General features: G+C 45.7%; 1 protein-coding gene across 4 annotated transcripts; it reads right to left on the bottom strand.

Annotated features, from left to right (window-relative positions):
• Positions 1–682: 682 nt before the first annotated feature.
• On the bottom strand, positions 683–26752 carry LOC110490199 (AT-rich interactive domain-containing protein 1A). 4 transcript variants are annotated; one of them, XM_021563468.2, is made up of 20 exons: positions 24987–26752; positions 18087–18305; positions 17317–17940; positions 16997–17104; positions 16041–16281; positions 14023–14112; positions 13526–13699; positions 12622–12940; positions 10185–10330; positions 9564–9670; positions 9235–9450; positions 7984–8188; positions 7025–7154; positions 6663–6850; positions 6412–6571; positions 6056–6181; positions 5731–5827; positions 4665–5529; positions 4331–4461; positions 683–3876 (listed from the first exon to the last, which is right to left on the bottom strand). In XM_021563468.2, the coding sequence occupies exons 1-20, from the start codon at positions 25899–25901 to the stop codon at positions 1954–1956; spliced, it is 6984 nt and encodes a 2327-aa protein (XP_021419143.2). In that variant the 5' UTR covers positions 25902–26752; the 3' UTR covers positions 683–1953. The 4 variants fall into 4 exon arrangements, with proteins under 4 accessions (XP_021419143.2, XP_021419126.2, XP_021419152.2 ...); XM_021563451.2 differs by having other exon boundaries at positions 16970–17104; positions 24987–26751; XM_021563477.2 differs by having other exon boundaries at positions 9241–9450; positions 24987–26750.

Here is a 26752-nt window from a genome sequence, read left to right as displayed (position 1 = left end):
AACTCTACAAATACTCAAAATAAACGGTGGCAAATGACAAAACGTTGACATTCATTTACACAGGGCTATTTTTCGCTTATTTATTTTTTTAACGTTACACATATTTACCTTTTTGATTAGAGAAGCCAGGTCAGAACCATAGACCATAAGGTCAGAAACCTTCCCAATCTATTGTCGGAACCAGTTGGTCCGCAAAATGTTACTTCCGGGGGAATTCTCGATTTCAAAATAAAAGTTGGAGTGAAAAAGTGATCGTCTCAAGCTGTTAAACAGAGGGGAATAATATTAGCTTTGAATGATGTTCAGTTATCATTACTGCATAATGAAATTCTACAATAACTTATGACCTTTCATAAATCAACTAATTATGATACCATATAAAGTATAGATTTATAATTGATCAACAATGGACTAGTTTGTCTTGATTCAAATCCTAGAAACTAGTCATAACCAAGGAAGCTGAGAAAGGGGGATTGCACACAAGTGTGCAGGATTTTATCCCAGCCCAGTACTAACATAATAACCTGATTCAGCTTATCAATTAGTTGAACCAAGTGTTATAGTACTGGGCTGGAATAAAAAAAATACATGTACACCCAGTACGTTCATAGAGCCAGGGATTGTAGAAAAATGGTACATCTGAGAAAGACACTGCAAGTGCAGTGGAACAAAACCAAACATCTTACGAAGATTTAATGTACATTTATTCTTACCACGTGGAACATATAGTATAAAGATTTCATACTGAATAAATGATATTCATTGAACCAAAAAAAAGGGGATAGGAGGAATTTACATGTTTTTAGCTACAGTCTGAAATACAAATATCCATATCACTGGAGAAAAGAATTGTCAAATGTGTGTTTCTTCATCTAGAGTTTTTTTTTGTACCAGGAGAACAGATTTGATCCGAGTCTGCCGTACTAAGGAGCCGTGGAGTGAGAGGCCGGAGGAGAGAGGGTCTATCAGCAGGGACTGGATGACAGGAACCAAACTCATGGGTCACCTTCCTTTCCTCATCAACAAAAAGTGTGTGAATAGTGACACAGACAGAGACAGAGAAAGGAAGTGTAATGTACAACATCATATATATACACCACAGCAAAGCTGCATCTTTAGTTGAAAACCAGTCCTAAGAGGTGATTTATTTTACACGGGTCAATTCATACAATCAAGGGCTAAAGAGAGGAGGTAAGGGTGTTGTAGTAGGTTCTCGGTACTTTGGGGAAAGCCTTTTAGCTTTTAACGTCAAAACTAAAATTACCTTTTAAAACTCTAGTAGAGCTGCATTGTCAACGTTTTTCTGTATGAAACTTGTTTACAGAATGCCTGACAATAAAGAGCAGTACGGTACAGAAAATGCCCTACAATCTACTGCACAGGCCTCCCAGTGAAGGTGTCTCAACAGCCAACTGAGTTGTAGGCTGACTGGTAAGCATCCAATTACAGACACTATACCATCAGATCAAGCTGTTCCTCAGTCTGCTTTACCTCCAAACATGAACCAGAGTCTGACTCACTCACTGTGCTCTCGAGAGAGCAAGGGCACACATTATGCCCAAACTTACTGTAAACAAGACAGCAACTTTGGTTACAGTTTGTTTTTCAGCTATTTATTCATCTTTATTAAAAATACACCCCCCCCAAACGTGTGTAACACTCCTAAACCCGGGTTCCCGCACTATGTCATCTAGTTGGCATTAATGTTACAAGTTGTGTCAGTTTGTGGAGTCTCTGGTTTGTAAATCCACCACTGCAGCTTTGTGACGTCCCTTCTCCTTGAGTGAGAACAGCGAGAGAAGGCTCAGAGAATGGAATCTGAAGGGTTTGCATAAATTAAAAACAGTCACTTGAACTTTCCCTGTCCCCTACACACATACAAGCCAGGTTGTAACCAGGGGGTGAGGGGGGGACGAAACCAAGAGGAGGTGGAGCCGAAGCTCCCTACAGCTGTCATGACTGGCCAATCAGAAAGAGTACATCGCAGATGACGTGAGACACCACCGAGTTCATGAGAGGTGACACTGAGAGGTCAAGGAGGCGTGACTCGTAGAGTGTGAACTCTGAGTGGTTCTCCTCCACCTTGGCCAAGGCGTGCAGGGCCCGGGCTGCCCGCCGCATCATGTCATTACTGGTGGGCTCAAAGTGCATCCCCTGCAGGTGCAGCAGAGAGCTCTGGCTCTGCTGTAGCTGGGTGGCCGCCAGGCTGTCCTCCAAGAAGCCCAGGAGGTTACCCACGCTTCCCTTCTGCACGGCAATGGCGCGCGCTGCCATGCTGTCTCCCTGGGCCAGGTTGGCCAACAGCACCACCGACATCTCCCTGCAGACGGCCACCTTTCTCTCCCCAACCAGCCGCACCAAGGTCCCATACAGCTTCTCTAACCGACCCAACGGTGGCGTGGCTAGGACCAGGTCCACATTGTTGTCTTGGATGCTCAGCTTGCTGAGAGTCTCCAGGACCAGTCTCTGGGGTGACATTGCGCTGTGGGGCCCCAACGTGGGGAAGGGGTCCTGGGCCTCAGCCGAAGGGCACACGGCCCAGTGGAGGAGGCCGTCCAGCAGCGGAAGGCAGATGCTCTCAGGGTAGATGGAGAGGTCCAGCTGGCCAGAGATGTTGGCAAGAGTGACCAGGCAGTTCTCCCTCAACAGCGACAGGCAGTCCCACCACCATTCGTCCCTCTGTCCAAGGCAGTCATCAGACTCCTCCTCCTTCTCGTAGGTGAGCGGGGCCTGCTTCCTCTCAGGGTGGCGGTGGTGCAGCAGCACTAGGCGACCCAGCAGCAGCATGAGGCCAGGGTGTTTGGACATCTCCTGGTCATTGCCAGGCACGAAGGAGAGGCTGCGCACGATGTTGGAGACGCAGACGCAGCGGCGGGCTAGAGCATCCTGCCAGTTGGCCAGTGTAAGCAGTGGGCCCTCGTCCTTGCTGTGAGGCTCGTCCTCCACCACACGCTGGGGGACTTGTTGATGAGGAGGGCCGCTCGGTTTGTCGTTCTCCTGCTGGCTCTGGGGCTCTTCCGTCTGTGACGTTTCCTCGGTCTCAGCGTCCGAGTGCTCGGACTTCCCCTCCTTACCGTCGGCTGAGGTGTTGGTTGTTGTTGAGGCCTTCTCTGTAGATGATGGCTGGGAGGGCCTCTGATCTCCCCCACCTTTCTGCTTATCTTTCTCTGTGGGGGTAGCATTGTCCTTGTCTCCCACCATCTCGGTTTCTAGCCTTTTCCTCTTGGCTGTTGGGACGACCAGCACTCGTTCTCGTGGGACCAGAAATTCCTCCCTCCTCTCAAAGTGGGTCTGGATGTGTTCTGTGCTGTCTCCCCCGCCGGCGCTCCAGTGGAGCAGCCCACTGTCAAACACCTGCACTTTTCCTCTCTGGCTTGCCCTGCCTGCCGGAAACGGGTCCTTCTTCCGTACCATCTTCAGGGGGACCTTGTCGAACTTGCTAGCCTGTTTGGGTCTCTCCTGGGGGGTAGCCGGGCCCAGGGCAGGAGTGTCCGATGAAGAGCTGGGCTGCTCAACGTTAGAGAAGCTCTTCTCCTCATCTTCAGCGTCCTTCTCTTTCAGAGTGTCCCGTTCTGAGCACGACTCCTGCTCATCCTCTTGCTTCACCGGAGCCTGTCCCTCGATTGTCGTCCCGGCCGGCTGTTTTGAAGGTTGCACCACCACCTCTTCTTCCTCATCGTCGTCATCCTCCTCTCCCTCTATGTCCTCCACCCCTGATTCCCCATCATCCGTGCAGCTCCAGTCTCTGTCCAGGGCGTCAGGGTCCAGTAGAGTCCTCTGGCCGGGGTCGCCCACCTCGTACTCGCGCAGGATGCCGAAGATCTCGATGAGGCAGCGCCGGAAGTACTCCACCACCAGCTCCAGCAGGCCAGGCAGCTGAGGAGGAGGAAATGTAGGAGAAGATCAAAAGTTTGCATTGTATGACAGAAAATATGGAAAAGGTTTTGGGAATAGGTGAAATTGTATAATTTGTGAAAGGATAAATGTAAAAACAAAAGAAGCCCTAAATAAGAAAATATTACACTTCTGATTGTATAGGTTTACCATGCAGGTGGTTTTTTTTTTTATTTTTTTTTTTATAAAACCTCTATCCCACATTGTGGCCAGTGTAATAATAATTTGGTGGGTGCTTATTTGTCCTATTTCACACATGTACAAGTGTGTAAATTGTTAAGCGTTTTGCATATCCGACTCTCCCAAAGACACCGTCAGAGAGTAGGGTCACAGCTAGGGTCTGGCAAAATTAGGTTTAAGCACCTTGCTCGGGGATTCGAACTAGCGACCTTTTGGTTACTGGCCCAAATCTCTAACTGCTGTCTTGTTAGCTCACCAAATTGAGGTTGAAGGTGGAGATGCTGTTGTCGTCATACAGGAGGATGTTGATGGTGTCGAGGGCCCACGTGCTCTCAGCCAACAGTCCAGACTTGAGGGACATCATCACCCTCCAAGCCTCTGGGGTCCCTATGGAGATAAACAAATACAGTATTTTAACTCATGCTGATACCCTTCACAGTACTGATGGACCACACAATACAAACACTTTCATATAGGGCTGAAGCAACAATTGTAGTGTCCAAATGGGATCATTAAATAGTTAATATTGTATACTGCATGTATAATAATATTGTGATTATGGGTGGAGTTCTGGGTTGTGATAGCCATACCGATATCTTTCGTGGTGAGGCGTCGGCGTGGTTTTAGGATAGGGTGGGTGGCCTCCACTGAGCCTGGGGGAAAGGGCATATCTCTACGGATCAGAGGGGACTGCACAGACTGGGGCACTATGTGAGAGGCAGGGACCGGGGGCCCTGCCTTTTGCATCTTGACGCCACTGTGCATGTAGGGAGATTTACTGGGCGAAGTCCGGCTCTCCATGGGGCCCCCACGGGGCATGGGGGAGGGACTGGACACCTGTGGAATGTGGTTCTGCATGGCCTGAGCTGATTGGTAGTTGGACTGCAGGGTGCGGGTCATGGGCGGGGCCGTCCCTCCAGGAACGTAGGGGGGCTGCCGAGGACCCATCTGACCTGGCCCCCATTGGCCCTCGTGGTTCATGCGTTGCTCCGATGACATAATTTCCTCCGAACCGCGGTTCATGCCAAGGTGTCCGGGTCCCTGGGCCGAGCCCCCTGGGGGGCCACCCTGCCGGTTGGGGTAATTGCCAGGATAGTTCATCTCCCCGCGGCCCTGCCATGCGCCACCCTGGGGGCCGTCAGGGCTTGGCTGCATCATCTGAGGGGGCATGGAGGGCTGGGCGTTGGGCCCAGTGGTGGCCTGCATGCGCTCTCTGTTGAAGGGGAAGGGGAACTGGCCCTGGGGACCAGGCAGGCGGCGGTCAGTGCCGGGGAAGGAGCCGCTGCTGTACTGTAGTTGGTACATCTCTGGCTGGCCAGCAGGGGGTGCAGAGGCCGCCCCTGGCTGCTGCTGGGGTTGTTGCTGCTGCAGCCCTGCACTGAAGGGCCCGCTGTACATCTCCCCCTCGTGTCGCTTCGCTGGTGGGTAGCCCCCTTCCACAGGACGCTTGTAGTTCTGTACAGAGCAAAGACGTTTAGGTAGGCGGTGCCATTACATTGCATCAAATGAATGTTGATGACTATTACTTTCCCCCTATGGCTATTACTCATCTATACAGTAAGTACTACTTTTTGGGGTAATAACACATGGCTAGTGGTTACCACTTTACAGTGACGTCACACTTCCAGTGCATACACAGTGAGTTGGAGCCATCACCTGTTGTTGCTGTGGGTACATTCCTGGCTGTTGATTGGGATAGGAACCACCAGGGGGAGTACCATGGCCAGGATATTGATTACCATAGGAATCATTCCTGTAAACAACCACAACACATCAGCAAGACATTCCACATAAGCCGAGTGTCTAATATTGCTACAGTATACTGCTAGTGTACCAATAAACCCTCATTGTGAAATAAACCCTCACTGTAAAAACAACCTTTACAATATTGCAGGACTATAAATGCTGGGACAGTCGGTGCATGGTGTCTGTCTGCACCAGACCGCACCTGAGATAGAGGGGTACTGGGTGGTGAACTGACCGTGGCTGCTGCTGTGATGGGTAGCGGTTTGGCGAGTACATCCCTGAGTCGGCGTTAGCGGGCATCAGGTTTGGCTGCGGTGCACCAGATCCCATGCTGCCCTCTGGGCCCATCCCCTGCTCTGGCCTGGTAAACACCACCACATAGGACAATGTTGGTTGACCACACTTAGTACAATTATTTCCATGAAAAAAAGGAAATGAGCAGACTGCTACACAGTCATGATGGTGTCTATAGCAATAGAATTATACTCAATATGGCCGCCAGTCCACCCATCGTAGACACATTGACTTGCATGTGGATGTCCTTTCTAGTAATTATATTTCTATGGCCTATAAGCGTGTGTAGGGTCTTACCTCCTCTCGTAGCCTTGTCCGTAAGGGCCTGGTCCATACTGCTGTCTCTGAGCCATCGACATGTTCCCCATAGCACCTGGTGGAGGCCCACGGTTAAACTGTTGCTGCTCAGCCATCCCACTGTTAGGACCCTGACTGGCAGGCAAGAACTGCTCCCCAACTGGAAAGAAATACAAACTACGTCAGCAAGGGACCCAGCTTCCCAGCACCATCAGTTTCTAGGGATCTTTCTTGTAGCCTCTTCTACCCACCTTTCCGCATGGCACCAAAGGGGTCTTTGTTAGGCCCTGGACCCTCATAGGGCCCTGGACCCATGCGACCTGGCATCTCTGGGGTGCTCATGCCAGACTGGTAGCCAGAGTTAGAGGTCATGGAGTTCCTTCTGGGGAAAGTAGGGTCACTACCATCAGCAAATGGGTCCTGCAGGGCCACATTGCTCCTAAAAGATAGAGGGACGTTTAGTGAGTAAATAGGGATTTATCAAAGCGTATATCAGAGTTGGGGTGAATTCCATTGAAATTCAATAAGTAAATTAAACATCCAATTGAAGAATTGAATCTCCTGAATGCAATTGATAACTCAAAGAGGATGAGATTGAAGCGCTGCGACCCACCTGGCCCCGGGTGGCATCTGGATGGGGTGTGGGGTGGAGGCAGGTGTGGGGGGCTTGAGGTCGCTGCCCTCGGCCATAGAGCTGCTGGTGGACTGGGGGGTCTGAGGGCCCTGGAGAGAACCTGATCCAGCTACCGGAAAAAAAGAGGGACATTTCAGTTAGAGTTGACTTTCATCGGGTGGTTCGAGCCCTTGGATGCTGATTGTCTGAAAGCCGTGGTATGTCAAACTATATACCACAGGTATGACAATAATTACTATTTACAGGTCTAATTACATTGGTAACCAGTTTATAATATCAATAAGGCACCTAGGGGGTTTGTGCTATATGGCCAAAATACTAAGGCTACGCGTTGCGTCGTGCCTAAGAACAGCCCTTTAACCGTGGTATATTGGCCATATACCACACCTTATTGCTTAATTATACAGGTCATTCAATCGACATTTCTACCAATACTAGACTGTGGCGACATTATCTATATGAATGCAGCTGCCACTTCATTAAAGCCGTTAGATACATTTAACATAGTGCACTTAGTTTTTATTATGGCATCAGGTTCAGTACACGTCACTGCATTCTTTACCAGATAGTAAGCTGGTCCTCTGAATTCAAGTAGGTCGATTCATTGCTTTATTTTGATTTATAAAGTTCTCTTACAAAAATACCGTCTCAAGGATGGCTAACTCTGGAAATCTCTTCAGTCTCCTCAGAGTTAGGTAAATCTACAGAGTTCCCTACAACTGGATGTTCTGGTGCCTCTCAGGCAGTTCAAAATGTTGACTGGGGACCTCTTTGCTGATGAATGTGATTATTTACAAAAATATGTTTTTATATTGTATTTTGTAAATTATACGTATGCAGGGCTCCCTTGTGAAAGAGATCTTGGTCCCAATGGGTTTCTAACGTTTGATGCCTAATAATTACGACCCAGCATAGTGTGGATAACCATCTGCACTGACCTGGGGAGGGTGGCTGGACCTTGGCCTGGTTGGCCTTCTTGTTGTCAGTGATGATCTCAGGAGGGGGGTCCTCCCCGCGTTCAATCTTGCACTCGAAGGCGTACAGACACTGGATGTACTGCTTCTTCAGGGAGCTGGCGGCGCTGCTTGACGTGCCAACGTTCAGGTTGGTGGACAGCTCACGCCACTTCTTGTTCTTGTTCACCTGGACATAGAGCATGAAGACCGGGACATTAAAACAGAGACCAGAGAGAAGGGGATGAGCAAATAATAACCAAGAGATTGTGCATGGTGTGTTTATACGTGTTTTAAGGTGTGTTTGTGCATGTGTTATACTTATTTATTGAACCTACTCTACCGTTCAGAAGTTTGGGGTCAGTTAGAAATGTCCTTGTTTTTGAAAGAAAAGCTAATTTTTTTGTCCATTAAAATAACATCAAATTGATCAGAAATACATTGTAGACATGGTTAATTTTGTACTAATGTACTTTTCCTCTTGCTCAGTTATGCACCAGGGCCTCCCACTCCTCTTTCTATTCTGGTTAGAGCCAGTTTGCGCTGTTCTGTGAAGGGAGTAGTACACAGCATTGTACAAGAACTTCAGTTTCTTGGCAATTTCTCACATGGACTAGCCTTCATTTCTCAGAACAAGAATAGACTGACAAGTTTCAGAAGAAAGTTATTTGTTTCTAGCCATTTTGAGCCTCTAATCGAACCCGCAAAATCTGATGCTCCAGATACTCAACTAGTCTAAAGGACGACAGTTTTATTGCTTCTTTAATCAATACAACAGTTTTCAGCTGTGCCAACATAATTGCAAAAGGGTTTTCTAATGACCAATTAGCCTTTTAAAATTATAAACTTGGATTAGCTAACAACGTGCCATTGCAACACAGGATTGACAGTTGCTGATAATGGGCCTCTGTACACCTATGTAGATATTTGATAAAAAAAATAAAATGATCTGCCGTTTCCAGCTACAATAGTCATTAACAATGTCTACACTGTAGACATTGTTAATGATCAATTTATTAATGATCAAGTTGATGTTATTTTAATACCCCAAAAATTAGCTTTTCTTTCAAAAACAAAGACATTTCTAACGGTTGTGTATATTTATCCAGGAATTCCCATTGAGGTCAGAAGACCTCTTTTATAAAAGGGAAACCTGGCCAAGAGGGCACCTCAATAGGGAAATAAATAGATCAAACACACTACAGTGCATGCATGCATAGTACAGCACAAACCTACACTGACCTGTGCGAAGCCTCCAATCTCCTTGACCGAGACGTAGAGTCTGAAGAGGTCTAGGGGTTTGCGGCCCACAGCAGGCAGGTTGGTCATGCCCATGGCTTTTTCCTCGATAAAGCCCAGGTAGCGGTCCACCCACATCTTCCTCTCGAGCTCGGGGCCCAACTCGTACAGACGGGTGATCTTCTCGTTGGTTGTCGTGGAAGAGCTCGACTTCTGGAAGGCGGCAAGAGAGAGTTTAAAAACAATATGGTTTATAACGTAGTTTCTTTTAACGTACACACAAGCCCTTAAACAAAATTGGACAGACAAAGCCATTATCTTATCACCTTGGATTTAGTCGGTTCCGCTTTCGGTGTTCCGTCCACTTTGTTGTTCATCTTCTGGCCCTGGTTCATTTTTCCATCCATACCAAACTCTGGACTTGGGGCCAAACCTAGGTACAAGGGTACATTGTGGGGTTGAGCACTGTTCAACAGCTTTTGAACAACAATTCTCGGGATCGGGACATATAACAAACAACTGCTGAACGACCAGAGGCAGCTGACATTTTAATGTATTCTAATTTCAGACATTACAGACTAACAAAGATTCCCCTATAGAACTTATTCATACCGCGGCCATTGTTCATTGACCAACGTTATCTTCAAACAGGATAGGAAGTGCTCTGGTGAAACCAATGCAAAAACTTTCCTCAAGTGTGACTTAGATTAACAACGACTGCACTAAAACAATATTTGTTTTGGAAAACTCATCCGTCTATGCTAGAACTTTCAGATTAGGAAAAAGGTCTAGTGTGAAAACACTGCAGACAAATTGCATCAGGCCTTACTTACTGGCCACCCCAAAGCAAACCTATGCCACTGACCACTGTCCCAACCAAAGTCATCCTGACATATCAGAAATACTTGGGGCACCATGGAGCAACAGTATTGGACAACAGTACTCACCACTGGAGTTATTGGCCATGTTGGGCCCCATAGGGAAAGGCGAGCCGCCCTGCGCGTTCATCATGCCAGGCATGTTGTTCATGGGAGGGCCATAGGGGGCGCCAGGGCCCATCATGCCAGGGGGCAAGTTGGGGTAGCCAGGCATCCTGAACGATGAGGGACAACCACACTTTTAGCATGTAGCATGATTTCAGAGTGAAAAACATTCCTCTCCTGCTGAAAAACAATCAGTTATGCAACAATATCACTAAATAAGAAAGACTTATGAGTGTCATTGCAAGGGGGAATTCCTTGTTCTTGATCTCTTGTGACTTTGTACACCTGTGAAGACCGTAAAGCCTAAAGAGAGAGAAAATATGCTGCATCTGAACTTTCCAATGTTTTTAATGTGTTTGGATGTAATGTGAGTCAGGTATTCCTCGTAGTGACGGGCTGGAGAACATCTCGTCTGCCTCTGCCTGTCTACCTCTCAGTGAGTCTGTCTTCATCTCATCTGCTCTCTCCTCTGTTCTTTATTTCCTGCTGCTCTAATCACTCCTCCTCTCACTGCCTTCACAGGACCTTCAAAGTATAGGAAAATCTACTAGTTAGGGCCAGATATCACATACTCAACACATTAACAATTATTTAAAAATAACATATTGGGTGGAGGCACACACCTGTCTATATAAGGTCCTACAGTTGACAGTGCATGTCAAAGCAAAAACCAAGCCATGAGATCGAAGGAATTGTCCGTAGAGCCCAGAGACAGGATTGTGTCGAGGCACAGATCTGGTGAAGGGTACCAAAAAAAGTCTGCAGCATTGAAGGTCTCCAAGAACACAGTGGCCTCCATCATTCTTAAATGAAAGAAGTTTGGAACCACAAAGACTATTCCTAAAGCTTGCAGCCCGGCCAAACTGAACAATCGAGGGAGAACGGCCTTGGTCAGGGAGGTGACCGAGAACCCGATGGTCACTCTAATAGAGCTCCAGAGTTCCTCTGAAGATGGGAGAACCTTCCAGAAGGACAACCTTCTCTGCAGAACTCCACCAATCAGGCCTTTCTGGTACAGTGGCCAGACAGAAGACACTCCTCAGTAAAAGGCAAAACAGTCTGCTTGGAGTTTGCCAGAAGGCACCTAAATGATTCTCAGACCATATGAAACAAAGATTGAACTCTTTGCCCTGAATGCCAAGCGTCACGTCTGGAGGAAACCTGGTGGTGGCAGCAGCATGCTATGGGGACGTTTTTCAGTGGCGGGGACTGGGAGGCTAGTCAGGATCGAGGGAAAGATGAACGGAGCAAAGTACAGATAGATCCTTGATGAAAACCTGCTCCAGAGTGCTCAGGACCTCAGACTGGGGACGAAGGTTTTATCTTCCAACAGGACAACGACTAAGCACACAGCCAAGACAATGCGGGAGTGGCTTCGGCACAAGTCTCGGAATGTCCTTGAGTGGTTCAGCCAGAGCCCGGACTTGAACATCTCTGGCAAAACCTAAAAATAGCTATGCAGCGATGCACCCCATCCAACCAACAGAACTTGAGAGGATCTGCAGAGAAGAATGGGAGAAACTTCCCAAATACAGGTGTGCCAAGCTTGTAGCGTCATACCTAAGAAGACTCGAGGCTGTAATCGCTGCCGAAGGTGCTTCAACAAAGTACTGAGTAGAGGGTCTGAATACTTATGTAAATGTGATATTTCAGTTCTTATTTATAATAAATAATCAAACATTTCAAAAAAACTGTTTTTGCTTTGTCATTATTGGGTTGTGTAGCTTGATTAGGAAAAAACAACAATTTAATAAATTTTAGAATAACATGCTGACCACGCAAGCATTGCAAAATTAATATACATATTATACATGTTATTCAAATCATTGAATCCAGACTGCTCGCACATGTCTGCATAGCCAGACACTAAAATAGAACTTGGTTCTATTTATGACGCACTGCAAGTCCTTCCTCTCCCATCTCCTCATTGGTTTATAGGAGCATATAACCACATGGGTGGTCCAGTCCAGTTGGTAATGGTAATGCACCTTAAAGTTGGTTGCCAACCACCATATACAGTCTAAAGAAGAAGCCTGAAGGAGGAGAGATTACTAGAAAAAAAAACTTGTTTTACCCTTTTATCTGTGGATTAATTGTCGGAGTAGAGGACCTTGTGCATTTCAGGTAAAATAACAACCCAATGTTTATATCCCAGGACAAATTTTTATCCTTTTCTTTTATCCTGTCCCCAAATGAATATTCTTGGTTCATTTTGATATTTTAACCTGCGTGTCCTGATAGCGTGTAGTGTGGGTGGACAAAATCAACATGCGTGCGAGTAAGCTGTCTGGTCAGCCTGTAAGGCTGTAACGTAACAAAATGTGGAAAAAGTAAAGGGCTCTGAATACTTTCCGAATGCACTGTACATGTGTAATATGGTTTAGTAAAAAGTATAGTGTACCTGCTGTGTATGGAGTTGGTAGCAGCGTGTTGCATGACTACAGCTGCAGCCTCCTGGGCCTTCCGGTTGAGGCCGGGGGGAGGGCACATCCCTGAGCCCACCTGAGGTGGCATGTTACCCATGTTGGGTGGCATGTTGGGCCCCATGTTGGGGCCATAGGGACGCACTCCCACCTGGCCCGGAGGCATTCTACCAGGGGGGATGCCTGCAAATGGCAGCCCCCCTTGCCCAGACATGGGGTTGCCAGGGTTCATGGGGTTGCCCATGCCAGGGTAGTTGGCATTGGGCATGTTGTTGTATCCAGGTTGCCGGGGATAACCTGTAATAGAATGGACAAAAACAATGTGTGTAAAAAATGTACGTTAAAAAATAAAAATAAACACTGCTCTGGTGACATTGGGAAGATAAGTTATATGGGCAAAACAACAAACTAAATATTTAATCAACTTGGGGTTCTATTGTGAAAGGTGTACATGACTGCTAATGTCTGTTGAAGCTATGCAAGGCACTATTCCGAGCTGACAGTGGATTTGTGCACACTGAGCTATGAGCCCGCCATCATAGTGGCAGCTCTACTGACAGGGGGGCTCTGCTATGTCAGCTGACTGTTCTCCATGGCTAAAAATAGCTGCGCTAGGCTCAGAGAGGGAGGGATGAGCTGATAGGAGGGAATTCCTATGAGGCAAAAATACATATTCCATGGATTTGGCTGGGGGAACAAACAAGAAGCAACTTGACAGGATGGTGAGATAATTAAGTGGGAAGCATTTATACATTGGCAGTCAAAATGATTAAAAGTCTATTTGGTATATCAACTGAGTTGTTATTTTTCAAGTGCACCAAATGTTGATATTTTGCCACCAGCCCCTTTCCTTTGTTGCACAGTGTAACCCACAGAACTCACCTTGTGGGCCATACTGCCCACCCTGAGGTCCGTAGCCCCCCATGGAGTTGTTCTGCTGCTGATAAGGTCCCATCCCAGGGTGCATCTGGCCTCCAGAGGACTGTCGGGGTGACAGGGGAGAGGCAGACTGTGGTGAGCCGTAGGGGGGCATCTGGGGGTTTCTCTGCATGAACCCTGGCAGGGTCAGAGAAGAGAGGGTGAAAGAGATGTTAATCCTCCAACAAAACACTGGAAATCTCTCATAAGACACACCAGAAGGCTTCGGTACAGAAATGTGCCAGTATTTACTTAGAACGTACATGGTAAAAAATGGCAATTACATGTAATATTATTTGAAGTACCAGAAAGTACCTATTGTTACCATACAATTTTCTGGTAACTACCAGGTACCATAAAAGAAAGTGCAGCCAAAGTTGCATTAAAACAGAACACTGTCAATGATCCCTGCAGAGCGGGGTAGTACTGTGTGAGGGGATTCTCAGTTAGGGTGAACTCACCTCTGTCCTGGGCCATGGGAGACTGGCTCATGGCGGGGTGCAGACTCCCGTCAGACTGAACACTCGATGGTCTAGGGGGCATCTGGGTCCCTAAACAACAGAAGGGTCGTCTCAGTATGTACAGTGCCTTGCGAAAGTATTCGGCCCCCTTGAACTTTGCGACCTTTTGCCACATTTCGGGCTTCAAACATAAAGATATAAAACTGTATTTTTTTGTGAAGAATCAACAACAAGTGGGACACAATCATGAAGTGGAACGACATTTATTGGATATTTCAAACATTTTTTAACAAATCAAAAACGGAAAAATTGGGCGTGCAAAATTATTCAGCCCCTTTAATTTCAGTGCAGCGAACTCTCTCCAGAAATTCAGTGAGGATCTCTGAATGATCCAATGTTGACCTAAATGACTAATGATGATAAATACAATCCACCTGTGTGTAATCAAGTCTCCGTATAAATGCACCTGCACTGTGATAGTCTCAGAGGTCCGTTAAAAGCGCAGAGAGCATCATGAAGAACAAGGAACACACCAGGCAGGTCCGAGATACTGTTGTGAAGAAGTTTAAAGCCGGATTTGGATACAAAAAGATTTCCCAAGCTTTAAACATCCCAAGGAGCACTGTGCAAGCGATAATATTGAAATGGAAGGAGTATCAGACCACTGCAAATCTACCAAGACCTGGCCATCCCTCTAAACTTTCAGCTCATACAAGGAGAAGACTGATCAGAGATGCAGCCAAGAGGCCCATGATCACTCTGGATGAACTGCAGAGATCTACAGCTGAGGTGGGAGACTCTGTCCATAGGACAACAATCAGTCGTATATTGCACAAATCTGGTCTTTATGGAAGAGTGGCAAGAAGAAAGCCATTTCTTAAAGATATCCATAAAAAGTGTCGTTTAAAGTTTGCCACAAGCCACCTGGGAGACACACCAAACATATGGAAGAAGGTGCTCTGGTCAGATGAAACCAAAATGGAACTTTTTGGCAACAATGCAAAACGTTATGTTTGGCGTAAAAGCAACACAGCTGAACACACCATCCCCACTGTCAAACATGGTGGTGGCAGCATCATGGTTTGGACCTGCTTTTCTTCAGCAGGGACAGGGAAGATGGTTAAAATTGAGGGGAAGATGGATGGAGCCAAATACAGGACCATTCTGGAAGAAAGCCTGATGGAGTCTGCAAAAAAGACCTGAGACTGGGACGGAGATTTGTCTTCCAACAAGACAATGATCCAAAACATAAAGCAAAATCTACAATGGAATGGTTCAAAAATAAACATATCCAGGTGTTAGAATGGCCAAAGTCCAGACCTGAATCCAATCGAGAATCTGTGGAAAGAACTGAAAACTGCTGTTCACAAATGCTCTCCATCCAACCTCACTGAGCTCGAGCTGTTTTGCAAGGAGGAATGGGAAAAAAATTCAGTCTCTCGATGTGCAAAACTGATAGAGACATACCCCAAGCGACTTACAGCTGTAATCACAGCAAAAGGTGGCGCTACAAAGTATTAACTTAAGGGGGCTGAATAATTTTGCACGCCCAATTTTTCAGTTTTTGATTTGTTAAAAAAGTTTGAAATATCCAATAAATGTCGTTCCACTTCATGATTGTGTCCCACTTGTTGTTGATTTTTCACAAAAAAATACAGTTTTATATCTTTATATTTGAAGCCTGAAATGTGGCAAAAGGTCGCAAAGTTCAAGGGGGCCGAATACTTTCGCAAGGCACTGTAAATAAGAAGTCTGAGTAGGAACAAGGCCACAAATGTCACTACTTAAATATTGTTAACTAAGGGACACTCAAATTAATCCAACAAAATTACCATAGATTGAAACAGTGGAGCAACTGCAGCCAAGCACGGTATCGTTTTAAAAGATTATTGGCTGCAGTAGCTCCACTGTTTCAATCTATGGTCATTTTGTTGTCATCGTGTATATGTATAACAAATTGCTTGTGTCCTAGTACATGTCAGAAAAACCCATGTATGTGTGCGCACTCGTGTGTTCACCTGGCATTGTGGCGGGTGAGAGGGGTCCCGTGCGGGAGGTGGTGGCACTGGCAGGGGAGCCGGCGGGCGACGGCGAGGGCCCTCGGATGCCTGGCAGATGGGGAGAGGTGTGGGGCGAGAAGGGCGACTGGGCCAGGTTGCTCTGCTCACCCTGGCTGCTTGAAACACCTGAAGTGCTCACGCCAGGACTCAGAGCGCCATCCGTGCCCGTGGGCAGGTCATCGATGGAGCCTGAGAGATCCTGCAGACACACAAGACAGGAGAGAACGGGGCCTATGGTGAGGAGACGCTGTGGAAAAACGCCGGTCTGATGGAATCGACATGACAGCCATTAGCTGACTGTACAGTTAGCAGTGAGACGTCTTGATAACGACTCCATGCACTTCCTGTAGCTTCTGCACAACAGAAACACATACAGGATGCAAGCACAATTTAATCTCCTCAGTCTTGGAAAGCATGGCAGCACACTTTCTACTAGGTTTGGAGACATGTGACACACATCGTTATGGTTATTGATCTTGTCGAGGAAAAGAGAGAGCATATTAGAGCAGAGGGTTGTCATGGTTACGATGGATGTCTGCCGACTCAGCACGGAGCAGCCCCGCCATGTAAATTTGATACAATCTATACCGTCGCTTTCGCTCTCATTTTATCCAGGCCCGAGCTCTGCTCAAATGTACTAATATTCATCTCCCAGACTGCCACACAACATTTCTGCAAGTTCGCTACGCATGCCCAATGACATCTACAGACACACACACTCAAATGCCATACAAAATAAACACGGGTAGCATTAATTAACCACAACACCACACACACCGGTTTGACTATGTTAAGACTAAAATGGGTCATGGAATCACGCAAACATGTTTCAATGCATTATGATTTCAGAACAATGTAATAATTAGATTTATAGGCGTATAGTATACCTTTGCACAGGTTGGGTGAGGACTCACCGGTAGGCTGGACGGCCGGCCTTGTACGCTGACGTCCTCCGAGCCACTTTTGGGCTGGTTGGAGGGAGGGGCGCTAGACTGGGAACTGAACGAGTCCTGGGATATCTCCTGGGGGAGAGAACGAGACAATCGGAATTGAAGAGCATTCACATACACATATATGCGTACATGAGAATACACAGTGACCATACCAATGCCTTCCATCTGCTGAGCAAGTATGGCAACCGGTACTGCACGTTCAATGACGATATCAAAGGTACCTCAATCATAAAACATCAATTGTGTGCGTGCACACACATACACACCAAATTCAGTTGTACCTGCTGTGGTGGAGGAGGGAAGCGTTGGTAAGGTGACTGCTGTGACTGTTGCTGTTGTTGCTGTGGAGGATTCTGGGAGTAGGATGCAGGCTGGACCTGTGGATGCTGGCTGTGACCTGGTGGTTGCTGAGGGGGTTGAGCGGGTGTCTGGGGTTGCTGCTGCTGTGTGGAGAGCTGCTGTGGGCCCTGCGTGGGTGGATAGCTAAGCTGGGGCTGCGACCCTGCTGGGACCTGGGAGCTGGCCTGCTGTGGTGGCTGGCTGGGAGGCCCCTGCTGCTGGGGGTAAGGAGGCTGACCAGACTGGGTCTGAGCCGGGACAGGGCCCTGGGAGTAGGGAGTTAGAGACTGTGGGGGCCCTTGGGATGGACCTGGCTGCGGGCCCTGGGACTGGGGGGGCATATGGGGCTGCGGATAGGGCGGCCCACCCTGGGCATGTGAGGATGACGTCTGGGAAGGGTGGGGCTGCTGAGGGTAGGGTGTTTGACCACCCTGCTGTCCTGGAGATGCTTGGGGGTAGGGCCCTTGCTGCTGGCCTGGGTGTGAAGCCTGGCCCTGTTGGCTGTAGTAGGGCCCTTGGCCCGGAGGCCCATAGCCTCCTGGTCCCTGCTGTCCATAAGATTGCATCTACACACAAATACATACCAAAGTTAGAAATCAAACAAATGGGTAGGCATATGATAAGCAAGCCATATAGTAGTGTGTGAAGAGAAGGAGGGCTGATTTCGGTGTGAGAGAATGTAGGATCAAGTCAGCTTGATGACACCACTGACCTGCTGCCCGTAATGCATGCCTCCCATAGCCCCAGGGGTGCGGCCCTGAATGGCCACCGGGTATCTCTGGGAGCTAAGTGGACCGTAGCCTTGGCCCGGGTATGCATGACCCTGCTGGGCTCCTGGGGGAGGCCCCTGCCCAGGCTGTTGGGAGTATGGACTGCCCCCAACATACGGCTGGCCTCTCATTTTAGCTATCGGATCCATTGCACCTGGGGGCTGTGGAGCAGAAGATCAAATACATGAACAACACTTCATAACATGAACACTATAAAAAATTATGAGAGGTGCGGGTGACAGGATGTACCATAGATCACAAAAGACTTGGATACGGGCAGATGACTACACTATAGTTTATAGGCACTTTAATTATCTAGCAGGGGTCTCTCATGCAAGCCAACTCACACATTTCAAGTTTCCCAACACAGCAAGAGCTATAGGGATGCATTTTCCCATCCGGATAGGTACAAAAGCAGAAAATATGACAGAAGGCAAGTCATTAGAACACGTGAATGCATTACAAGAGCCAAGGGAACGAGGGGAGTTTTATTTATTACATTTTTCCCACGATCATTAATCTTTTTTGTGCCATAGTTATGGAGCAATATATATATATATATATGGCCAATACGGAGCTATATATATATATCAAATTGTGTTAAACTATAGTTTTGGCAAGTCGGTTAGGACATCTACTTTGTGCATGACAAGTCATTTTTCCAACAATTGTTTACAGACAGATTATTTCACTTATAATTCACTGTATCACAATTCCAGTGAGTCAGAAGTTTACATACACTAAGTTGACTATGTCTTTAACAGTGTGGAAAATTCCAGAAAATGATGTCATGGCCTTAGAAGCTTCTGATAGGCTAATTGACATAATGTGTCAATTGGAGGTGTACCTTTGGATGTATTTCAAGGCCTACCTTCAAATTCAGTGCCTCTTTGCTTGGCATCGGAAAACCAAAAGAAATCAGCCAAGACCTCAGGAAAAAAAATTGTTGACCTCCACAAGTCTGGTGCATCCTTGGGAGCAATTTCCAAACACCTGAAGGTACTACGTTCATCTGTACAAACAATAGTACGCAAGTATAAACACTATGGGACCACGCAGCCGTCATACCGCTCAGGAAGGAGACACGTTCTGTCTCCTAGAGATGAACGTACTTGTGCGAAAAGTGCAAATCAATCCCAGAACAACCGCAAAAGACCTCATGAAGATGCTGGAAAAAAACGGTACAAGAGTATCTATATCCACAGTAAAACGAGTCCTATATCGACATAACCTGAAAGGCCGCTCAGCATGGAAGAAGCCACTGCTCCAAAACCGCCATAAAAAAAGCCAGACTACAGTTAGCAACTACACATGGGGACAAAGATCATACTTTTTGGAGAAATGTCCTCCGGTCTGATGAAACAAAAATAGAACTGTTTGGACATAACTACCATCGTTATGTTTGGAGGAAAAAGGGGGAGGCTTGCAAGCCGAAGAACACCATCCCAAATGTAAAGCAAAGGGGTGGCAGCATCATGTTGTGGGGGTGCTTTGCTGCAGGAGGGACTGGTGCACTTCACAAAATAGATGGCATCACGAGGCAGGAAAATGATTTGGATATATTGAAGCAACATCTCAAGACATCAGTCAGGAAGTTAAAGCTTGGTTGCAAATGTGTCTTCCAAATGGACAATGACCCCAAGCATACTTCCAAAGTTGTGGAAAAATGGCTTAAGGACAACAAAGTCAAGGTATTGGAGTGGCCATCACAAAGCCCTGACCTCAATCCCATAGAAAATTTGTGGGCAGAACTGAAAAAGCGTGTGCGAGCAAGGAAGTCTACAAACCTGACTAAGTTACACCAGCTTTGTCAGGAGCAATGGGCCAAAATTCACCCAACCTATTGTGGGAAGCTTGTGGAAGGCTACCCGAAACATTTGACCCAAGTTAAACAATTTAAAGGCAATACTACCAAATACTAATTAAGTGTATGTAAACCTCTGACCCACTGGGAATGTGATGAAAGAAATAAAAGCTGAAATAAATCATTCTGTCTACTATTATTCGGACATTTCACATTCTTAAAATAAAGTGGTGATCCTAACTGACCTAAGACAGAATTTTTACTAGAATTAAATGTCACAAATTGTGAAAAACTGACAATAAATGTATATGGCTATGGTGTATGTAAACTTCCGACTACATGTATGTATGTATGTATGTATGTATGTATGTATGTATATACACATACACAGTGGTGCAAAAAAAGTATTTAGTCAGCCACCTGTGCAAGTTCTCCCACTTAAAAAGATGAGGCCTGTAATTTTCATCATAGGTACACTTCAACTATGACAGAGAAAATTAGAAAAAAAAATCCAGAAAATCACATTGTAGGATTTTTAATGAATTTATTTGCAAATTATGGTGGAAAATAAGTATTTAGTCAATAACAAAAGTTTCTCAATACTTTGATATATACCCTTTGTTGGCAATGACAGAGGTCAAACGTTTTCTGTAAGTCTTCACAAGGTTTTCACACACTGTTGCTGGTATTTTGGCCCATTCTTCCATGCAGATCTCCTCTAGAACAGTGATGTTTTGGGGCTGTTGCTGGGCAACACAGACTTTCAACTCCCTCCAAAGATTTTCTATGGGGTTGAGATCTGGAGACTGGCTAGGCCACTAGGCCTTGAAATGCTTCTTATGAAGCCACTCCTTCGTTGCCCGGGCAGTGTGTTTGGGGTCATTGTCATACTGAAAGACCCAGCCACGTTACATCTTCAATGCCCTTGCTGATGGGAGGTTTTCACTCAAAATCTCACGATACATGGCCCCATTCATTCTTTCCTTTACACGGATCAGTCGTCCTGGTCCCTTTGCAGAAAAACAGCCCCAAAGCATGTTTCCACCCCCATGCTTCACAGTAGGTATGGTGTTCTTTGGATGCAACTCAGCATTCTTTATCCTCCAAACACGACGAGTTGAGTTTTTACCAAAAAGTTATATTTTGGTTTCATCTGACCATATGACATTCTCCCAATCTTCTTCTGGATCATTCAAATGCTCTCCAGCAAACTTCAGACGGGCCTGGACATGTACTGGCTTAAGCAGGGGGACACGTCTGGCACTGCAGGATTTGAGTCCCTGGCGGCGTAGTGTGTTACTGATGGTAGGCTTTGTTACTTTGGTCCCAGCTCTCTGCAGGTCATTCACTAGGTCCCCCCGTGTGGTTCTGGGATTTTTGCTCACCGTTCTTGTGATCATTTTGGGGCGTGGAGCCCCAGATCGAGGGAGATTATCAGTGGTCTTGTATGTCTTCCAGTTCCTAATAATTGCTCCCACAGTTGATTTCTTCAAACCAAGCTGCTTACCTATTGCAGATTCAGTCTTCCCAGCCTGATGCAGGTCTACAATTTTGTTTCTGGTATCCTTTGACAGCTCTTTGGTCTTGGCCATAGTGGAGTTTAAAGTGTGACTGTTTGAGGTTGTGGGCAGGTGTTTTTTGTACTGATAAGTTCAAACAGGTGCCATTAATACAGGTAACGAGTGGAGGACAGAGGAGCCTCTTAAAGAAGAAGTTACAGGTCTGTGAGAGCCAGAAATCTTGCTTGTTTATAGGTGACCAAATACTTATTTTCCACCATAATTTGCAAATAAATTCATTAAAAATCCTACAATGCGATTTTCTGGATTTTTTTTCTCATTTTGTCTGTCATAGTTGAAGTGTACCTATGATGAAAATTACAGGCCTCTCCTATTTTTAAGTGGGAGAACTTGCACAATTGGTGACTGACTAAATACTTATATATATATATATATATAATAATAATAATAATAATCTAAAATGGAGGGCAGTCTGCCCAATCTTAAATAAAAACATCCTTAGCTGTGCTTCTGTTTGGTTCGGGGCCAAGCCGGTTTCCCATTTTGGAGGGGGGGGGGGGGGGGGGGGCAATTCTGGCTCTGAATGAATGACATCATAAATGGAGGGAGAAGTAGCCTACTCACTGTTCTCTGTTATGATGCGAACACAACTATGAGTCAGGTGTCGTCTCAATGGAGAAAGTTTTCTTAAATCTCTAGGCCTCCATCTCCTCAACGTTATAATTTCACTCTGTAAATCGCTAACCTTAGGCCTATCCGTTTAACTTGCTCAACTCAAAACAACCTAAACAAGGGTCATCAAAAGATTCCATGTCGATAACAACATAAAAAACAACAAATGGACAAGCTAATTAAAACATAAGCATTCATTTACCACAGTCGATTCTTATGGGCTTGGATTCTTTATCTGTACCCTTGTCAATGCACACTGCTAAACAAAGGCCTTTAGAAATGGAGGGCAAAAAGCGTTTCTTGACATTTCCCATCTTCCAGATAATTAATTGAAATAAATAAAAGCAGCACATGGCTAATCTGCATAAGACAGAGTGGAGACTCCCTAGGCGGGGGAGAGGCGGCTGGATGGTCTCTGTGATTGGCCAAGGGGGTTAGAAGGAATTCTTAGTCACACAGAGACAGAGTGGCACATGAGATACAGCAGCTACTCATGCCACACACACGGCTCATGTTCACCTCACTATGCAGTGTCAACACAGGAATGTCATTGATAGATAAACCCATCAAATGGGACATAGTGGATGATGTCTCCCTAACATGTTAACATTGGCATGCATTACCATTACCAACCTAACAAAGATCCTATTGATGACCAAAACATTGTCAGGTAGAAGTAAAGGTGAGTGAGTATTACTGCTTTAATATGCTAGTGAGTTATGGCATGTAACCAAAGACAACTGGGCATCCATCAGATTGGCCACACTGTAGTTTCGAAGCATGTATATATATACACATATTTCATGACAGTTGGTTAGTTCTGGGCGATATTCATGCGTAGATAAATCTGCTCTGACGACCTCAGCTTTCTATGATATATAAAGTGGTCACGCCCAAATATGATTGCGCCAGATTGGGTTCTCAGGTACTGCAGCAAGTTCTTGTTGTAGCCTACATATGGGTTCCCCAAACTTGGTCCTAGGCCCCCCACCGGGTGCACGTTTTGGTTTTTGCCCTAGCACTACACAGCTGATTCAAATAACCAACTCACCATCAAGCTTAGTATTTGAAATCTGCTGTATAGTAAAAGAGCAAAAATCAAAACGTGCACCGAGGGATGCCCCATGACCGAGTTGAGGAAACTCTAGCCTACAGTGGATCAAATTCAGTTGCTTCCAAATGTGAAAAATCCTGTCAAAATGGTCTGCGAACCTGACCTTGTCAAATAATGTTATTTTAGCAATGTCTTTATTTCATTCATATCACACCCAGTCTTTGATCCTTCAAATTGTTGTGTTAAATGTTTAAATGTGTATGATGGATTGCTCATCATCTGGCATCTAGTGTACACATCTCAACCACTAAGAAAAATTCCTTCGTTTCAAATTTGTAGCTCATAAATGCATGGTGCAGATACAAAAACTATTTAAAAGGACTGTAATAATACATTATTAACTTGAGCGATTTACCTTGTCACTTTACTTTGATCCAAAATGAGAGGAGATAGTGGATGCTTAACAATGAGGGTCAAGATACTATAGCCATTTTCATCTGCCTTTTTTTATAGGATGGTGCAAATACGGTTAGGAACTTATACGTGAAGGCTACAAAGTTCCGTAAACTCTTCTATTTGCCATGTTGGTCACGGTTGCAGTTTTGTTTATGAATCTAGAAATTCAACAGGTATGGGTTAGGCTATAGCATGTAAAATAAAATAAAAAAACAGTGCCACAGAAAATGGCACACAATATCAAACTGGATTGACAAAAGTTAAATGTAATTAACTTGATCAATGGGCCAAACTCTGATCATCTCTCATAGAATGCATGTGGAATAGTGCAAACAGGCGTGTCATACGTGTGGGAAACAGATGATTGCAAAGTAGTAATTTAGAGAAATTGTCAAAAATGCGTTAAGTATGAGCACTCATGGATTTGTGCAGTGTGGAGGAGTGCACTTATCAGGATTTTTTTTGCTTTACAGCATATGCAATTATAAATGGCCAAGAGCACAGGATGAGGAGCCAATCAGATCTCAGCTAGCATGTCAAACCAAGACCAACTGTCTACTGGGTTTGACAGCAGGATTTTTACCTCCACAATTCAAAACCCAAAGCAAAGCAACCTGCAGTCAGTCACTCAAATCACTAGGCCAATGTTTACATGCAGAATGCAGTGGTGGAAGCAGTTCCTGACAACAGAGGCGCCAAATGACACTCATAAATAGGCCAGTGTGTGTTGATTAAAATGTAACATTTGACATAATTGAGTTACTCGTACGGTCCACTTAAAATCACTTTCAAACACTTGAGTCTAGGCAAAATCTGTGTTCTGGGCTTGCTAATGCTGTGCATTGACTTCACAATTTCCATAATGATCAAAACAGACTCGTGGACATAAAAATGTATAGTCTATTCATAAACATTAAACTGTATTCCAAAACGACTGACGTTAGCATTGCAAACGATAAGAAATACACTATTAAGGAATAACTGTTTAATTACGTTATATACCGTCCTGCCGAGAAACAAGTCTGAGTAATGAATATAGGCCTTTGGAGCTTTTTCACCTCTTTCAAGATTCGGGCCTCACTTCTCTCAACGTTCTAAGTTCAATCTCATAAGGAGGATTGCCGAAGAAGAGTTGCCTGAAAGTGATAGAATTCATACCAACTAAATAAATACTGTTTAATGTGATGGTGTAGGAAAAACGAGAGGCAGCCATTTTAGAGTGTCTTTGCAAGCGAACTGGCTTGCAACAATGGCTGGCCTGTTACGTTGTGAATTACATACATAAGATTACACCAAATGTACAGTAAAAAATATTCGTTAGAACATGGGCCTTTACCTGGCTTCTACCTAGGGGTTGCCCTGTACTTCCAGGGCTCATAGGCGGCGGATGATGGGTCCTTTGTTGCCAACCCGGATTTCCCCCTCCATACTGACCGCTACTGCCCGTGTCTGTTGGTCCCTTACTAGCTCCTTCCTGATTACTATATTCACTAGATGGGTAATTTGGATATACCCGCGTGGAGCTCGGAGAGGTTAGGAGCTGGTTGAGGGTTGGGGTAGATGTTGGCTGTGGATTCCCCATATTATATCTCTGATTGTTGTAAGATGCAGCCATTGCTGTGGGTCCTCCTGCTGGTTGCTGCTTAACGTTAGCTGGCTGTCCCCCAGCAGCCGGAGCCTGGGTATTACGCGAGGGGTTCATGCCGTATCCTTGGCCAGAATAGGGAGTTCTGTTCGGGAATGGATTGTAATTGTTAAACTGGTGGTTAGAAAAGCCATGGTCGTGCGAATTGGGTTGATATGGGTCCATCATATTGCTCGACTGCACGGCTGGACCTGCAGCAGCTGCCATGCCAGGGCTTTGTTGTCCGCCATGTTGATGAAAAGGGGCCCGGCCGTAGTGTTGACTGTATCCATAAGAAGGTGGAGGAAAACCGGACCCATGGTGGTGTACCATCCCGGGATGGTTATTCCCCTCGGATCCGATGGAATCATTCTGATTATTAATAGTCCTGGACGGGTTCCCGTTCCCGTTCTTCATCTCAGGTTCCCCTCCTCCCCCTGCATTTCCAACATCGGCCCCGTCCTGCAGATCCCCCCGGCCCGGAGATCCGCGCTCTAATCCCGAATGCTTGTTTTCCTGCTGCTTTTCCCCCAGTATAGAATCCTCATTTGGGTCTCGATCCGGCTTCTTTAGTTCGGAAGGCGGGCTTGTGTTGAGAGTGGCGGCGCTGGCGACCTGAGCGGCCATAATACCCCCCTCTCTCGGCGAGTCAGTCACAATCAAACGCTAGCATTGAATATAAATAATTGTTTATAACCATTTATCCTTGTCCCGATTCATTCCCACCCCTTTCACCGGACCGAATCCGGTTGTCTCCTGATTCCGATGTGAAAATAATTGGACACGTAATAATAAACCTCAAGGATGCATAAACAGACATATATTCTGGGGGTTCTATTACTGAGCGAGAGTAGACGCAAGGAACGGAGCGAACCAGCACGAGGCTCCGCGAGATACAGCCATTTTACTGAGCCGTACAGGCAGAAGTAAAGTACGGATTGCGCACAGTGGGAACACGGAGTGGATTCGTTCATTTTACAATTGCATACGGGCACAAGAGTGGTTGCATTTGTAAAGTAATGTTTGGGTTTTAAATGTAACTATTCTCAAAACATGCATAATTTCTTTGTTCCATTCTATCGACAGTTTTTTAACAATTCAACATGCGACAGGCCAAGCAGGCACCTGATGATTGAGTGATTATGTTTCATGATTTGGAAGTCTGAATAATAATTACTATTAAATACATTGTTTCATTATGATGTATCCACGTTCAAGGAATATCGTTTGGTTGAAAGACTCCTGCTCTGGGCAAGGACTGAGGGGGTAGCATTTCACCAGTGTCGATGTGTCATCGTGTGCGAACTACGGAGCGCATACTATGGGATGAGGTCGCAAGAATGAATGAGGAAGTGAAAACAATTAATAAGATAGTCACACAAATCAGCTACAATCTGGTCACAGCATGTTCTAAATATCAAAATTCAGTTGAGCCTAAAATTAATATTAGCTCGGAATTTTAGAGGGAAAACCTTGCC

Source organism: Oncorhynchus mykiss, chromosome 2 (genome assembly GCF_013265735.2).
Source record: "Oncorhynchus mykiss isolate Arlee chromosome 2, USDA_OmykA_1.1, whole genome shotgun sequence".
NCBI classification, from domain to species: Eukaryota; Metazoa; Chordata; class Actinopteri; order Salmoniformes; family Salmonidae; genus Oncorhynchus; species Oncorhynchus mykiss.
Note: the sequence above shows the minus strand (reverse complement) of the source record. Positions and strands in the feature narration are given on the sequence as shown.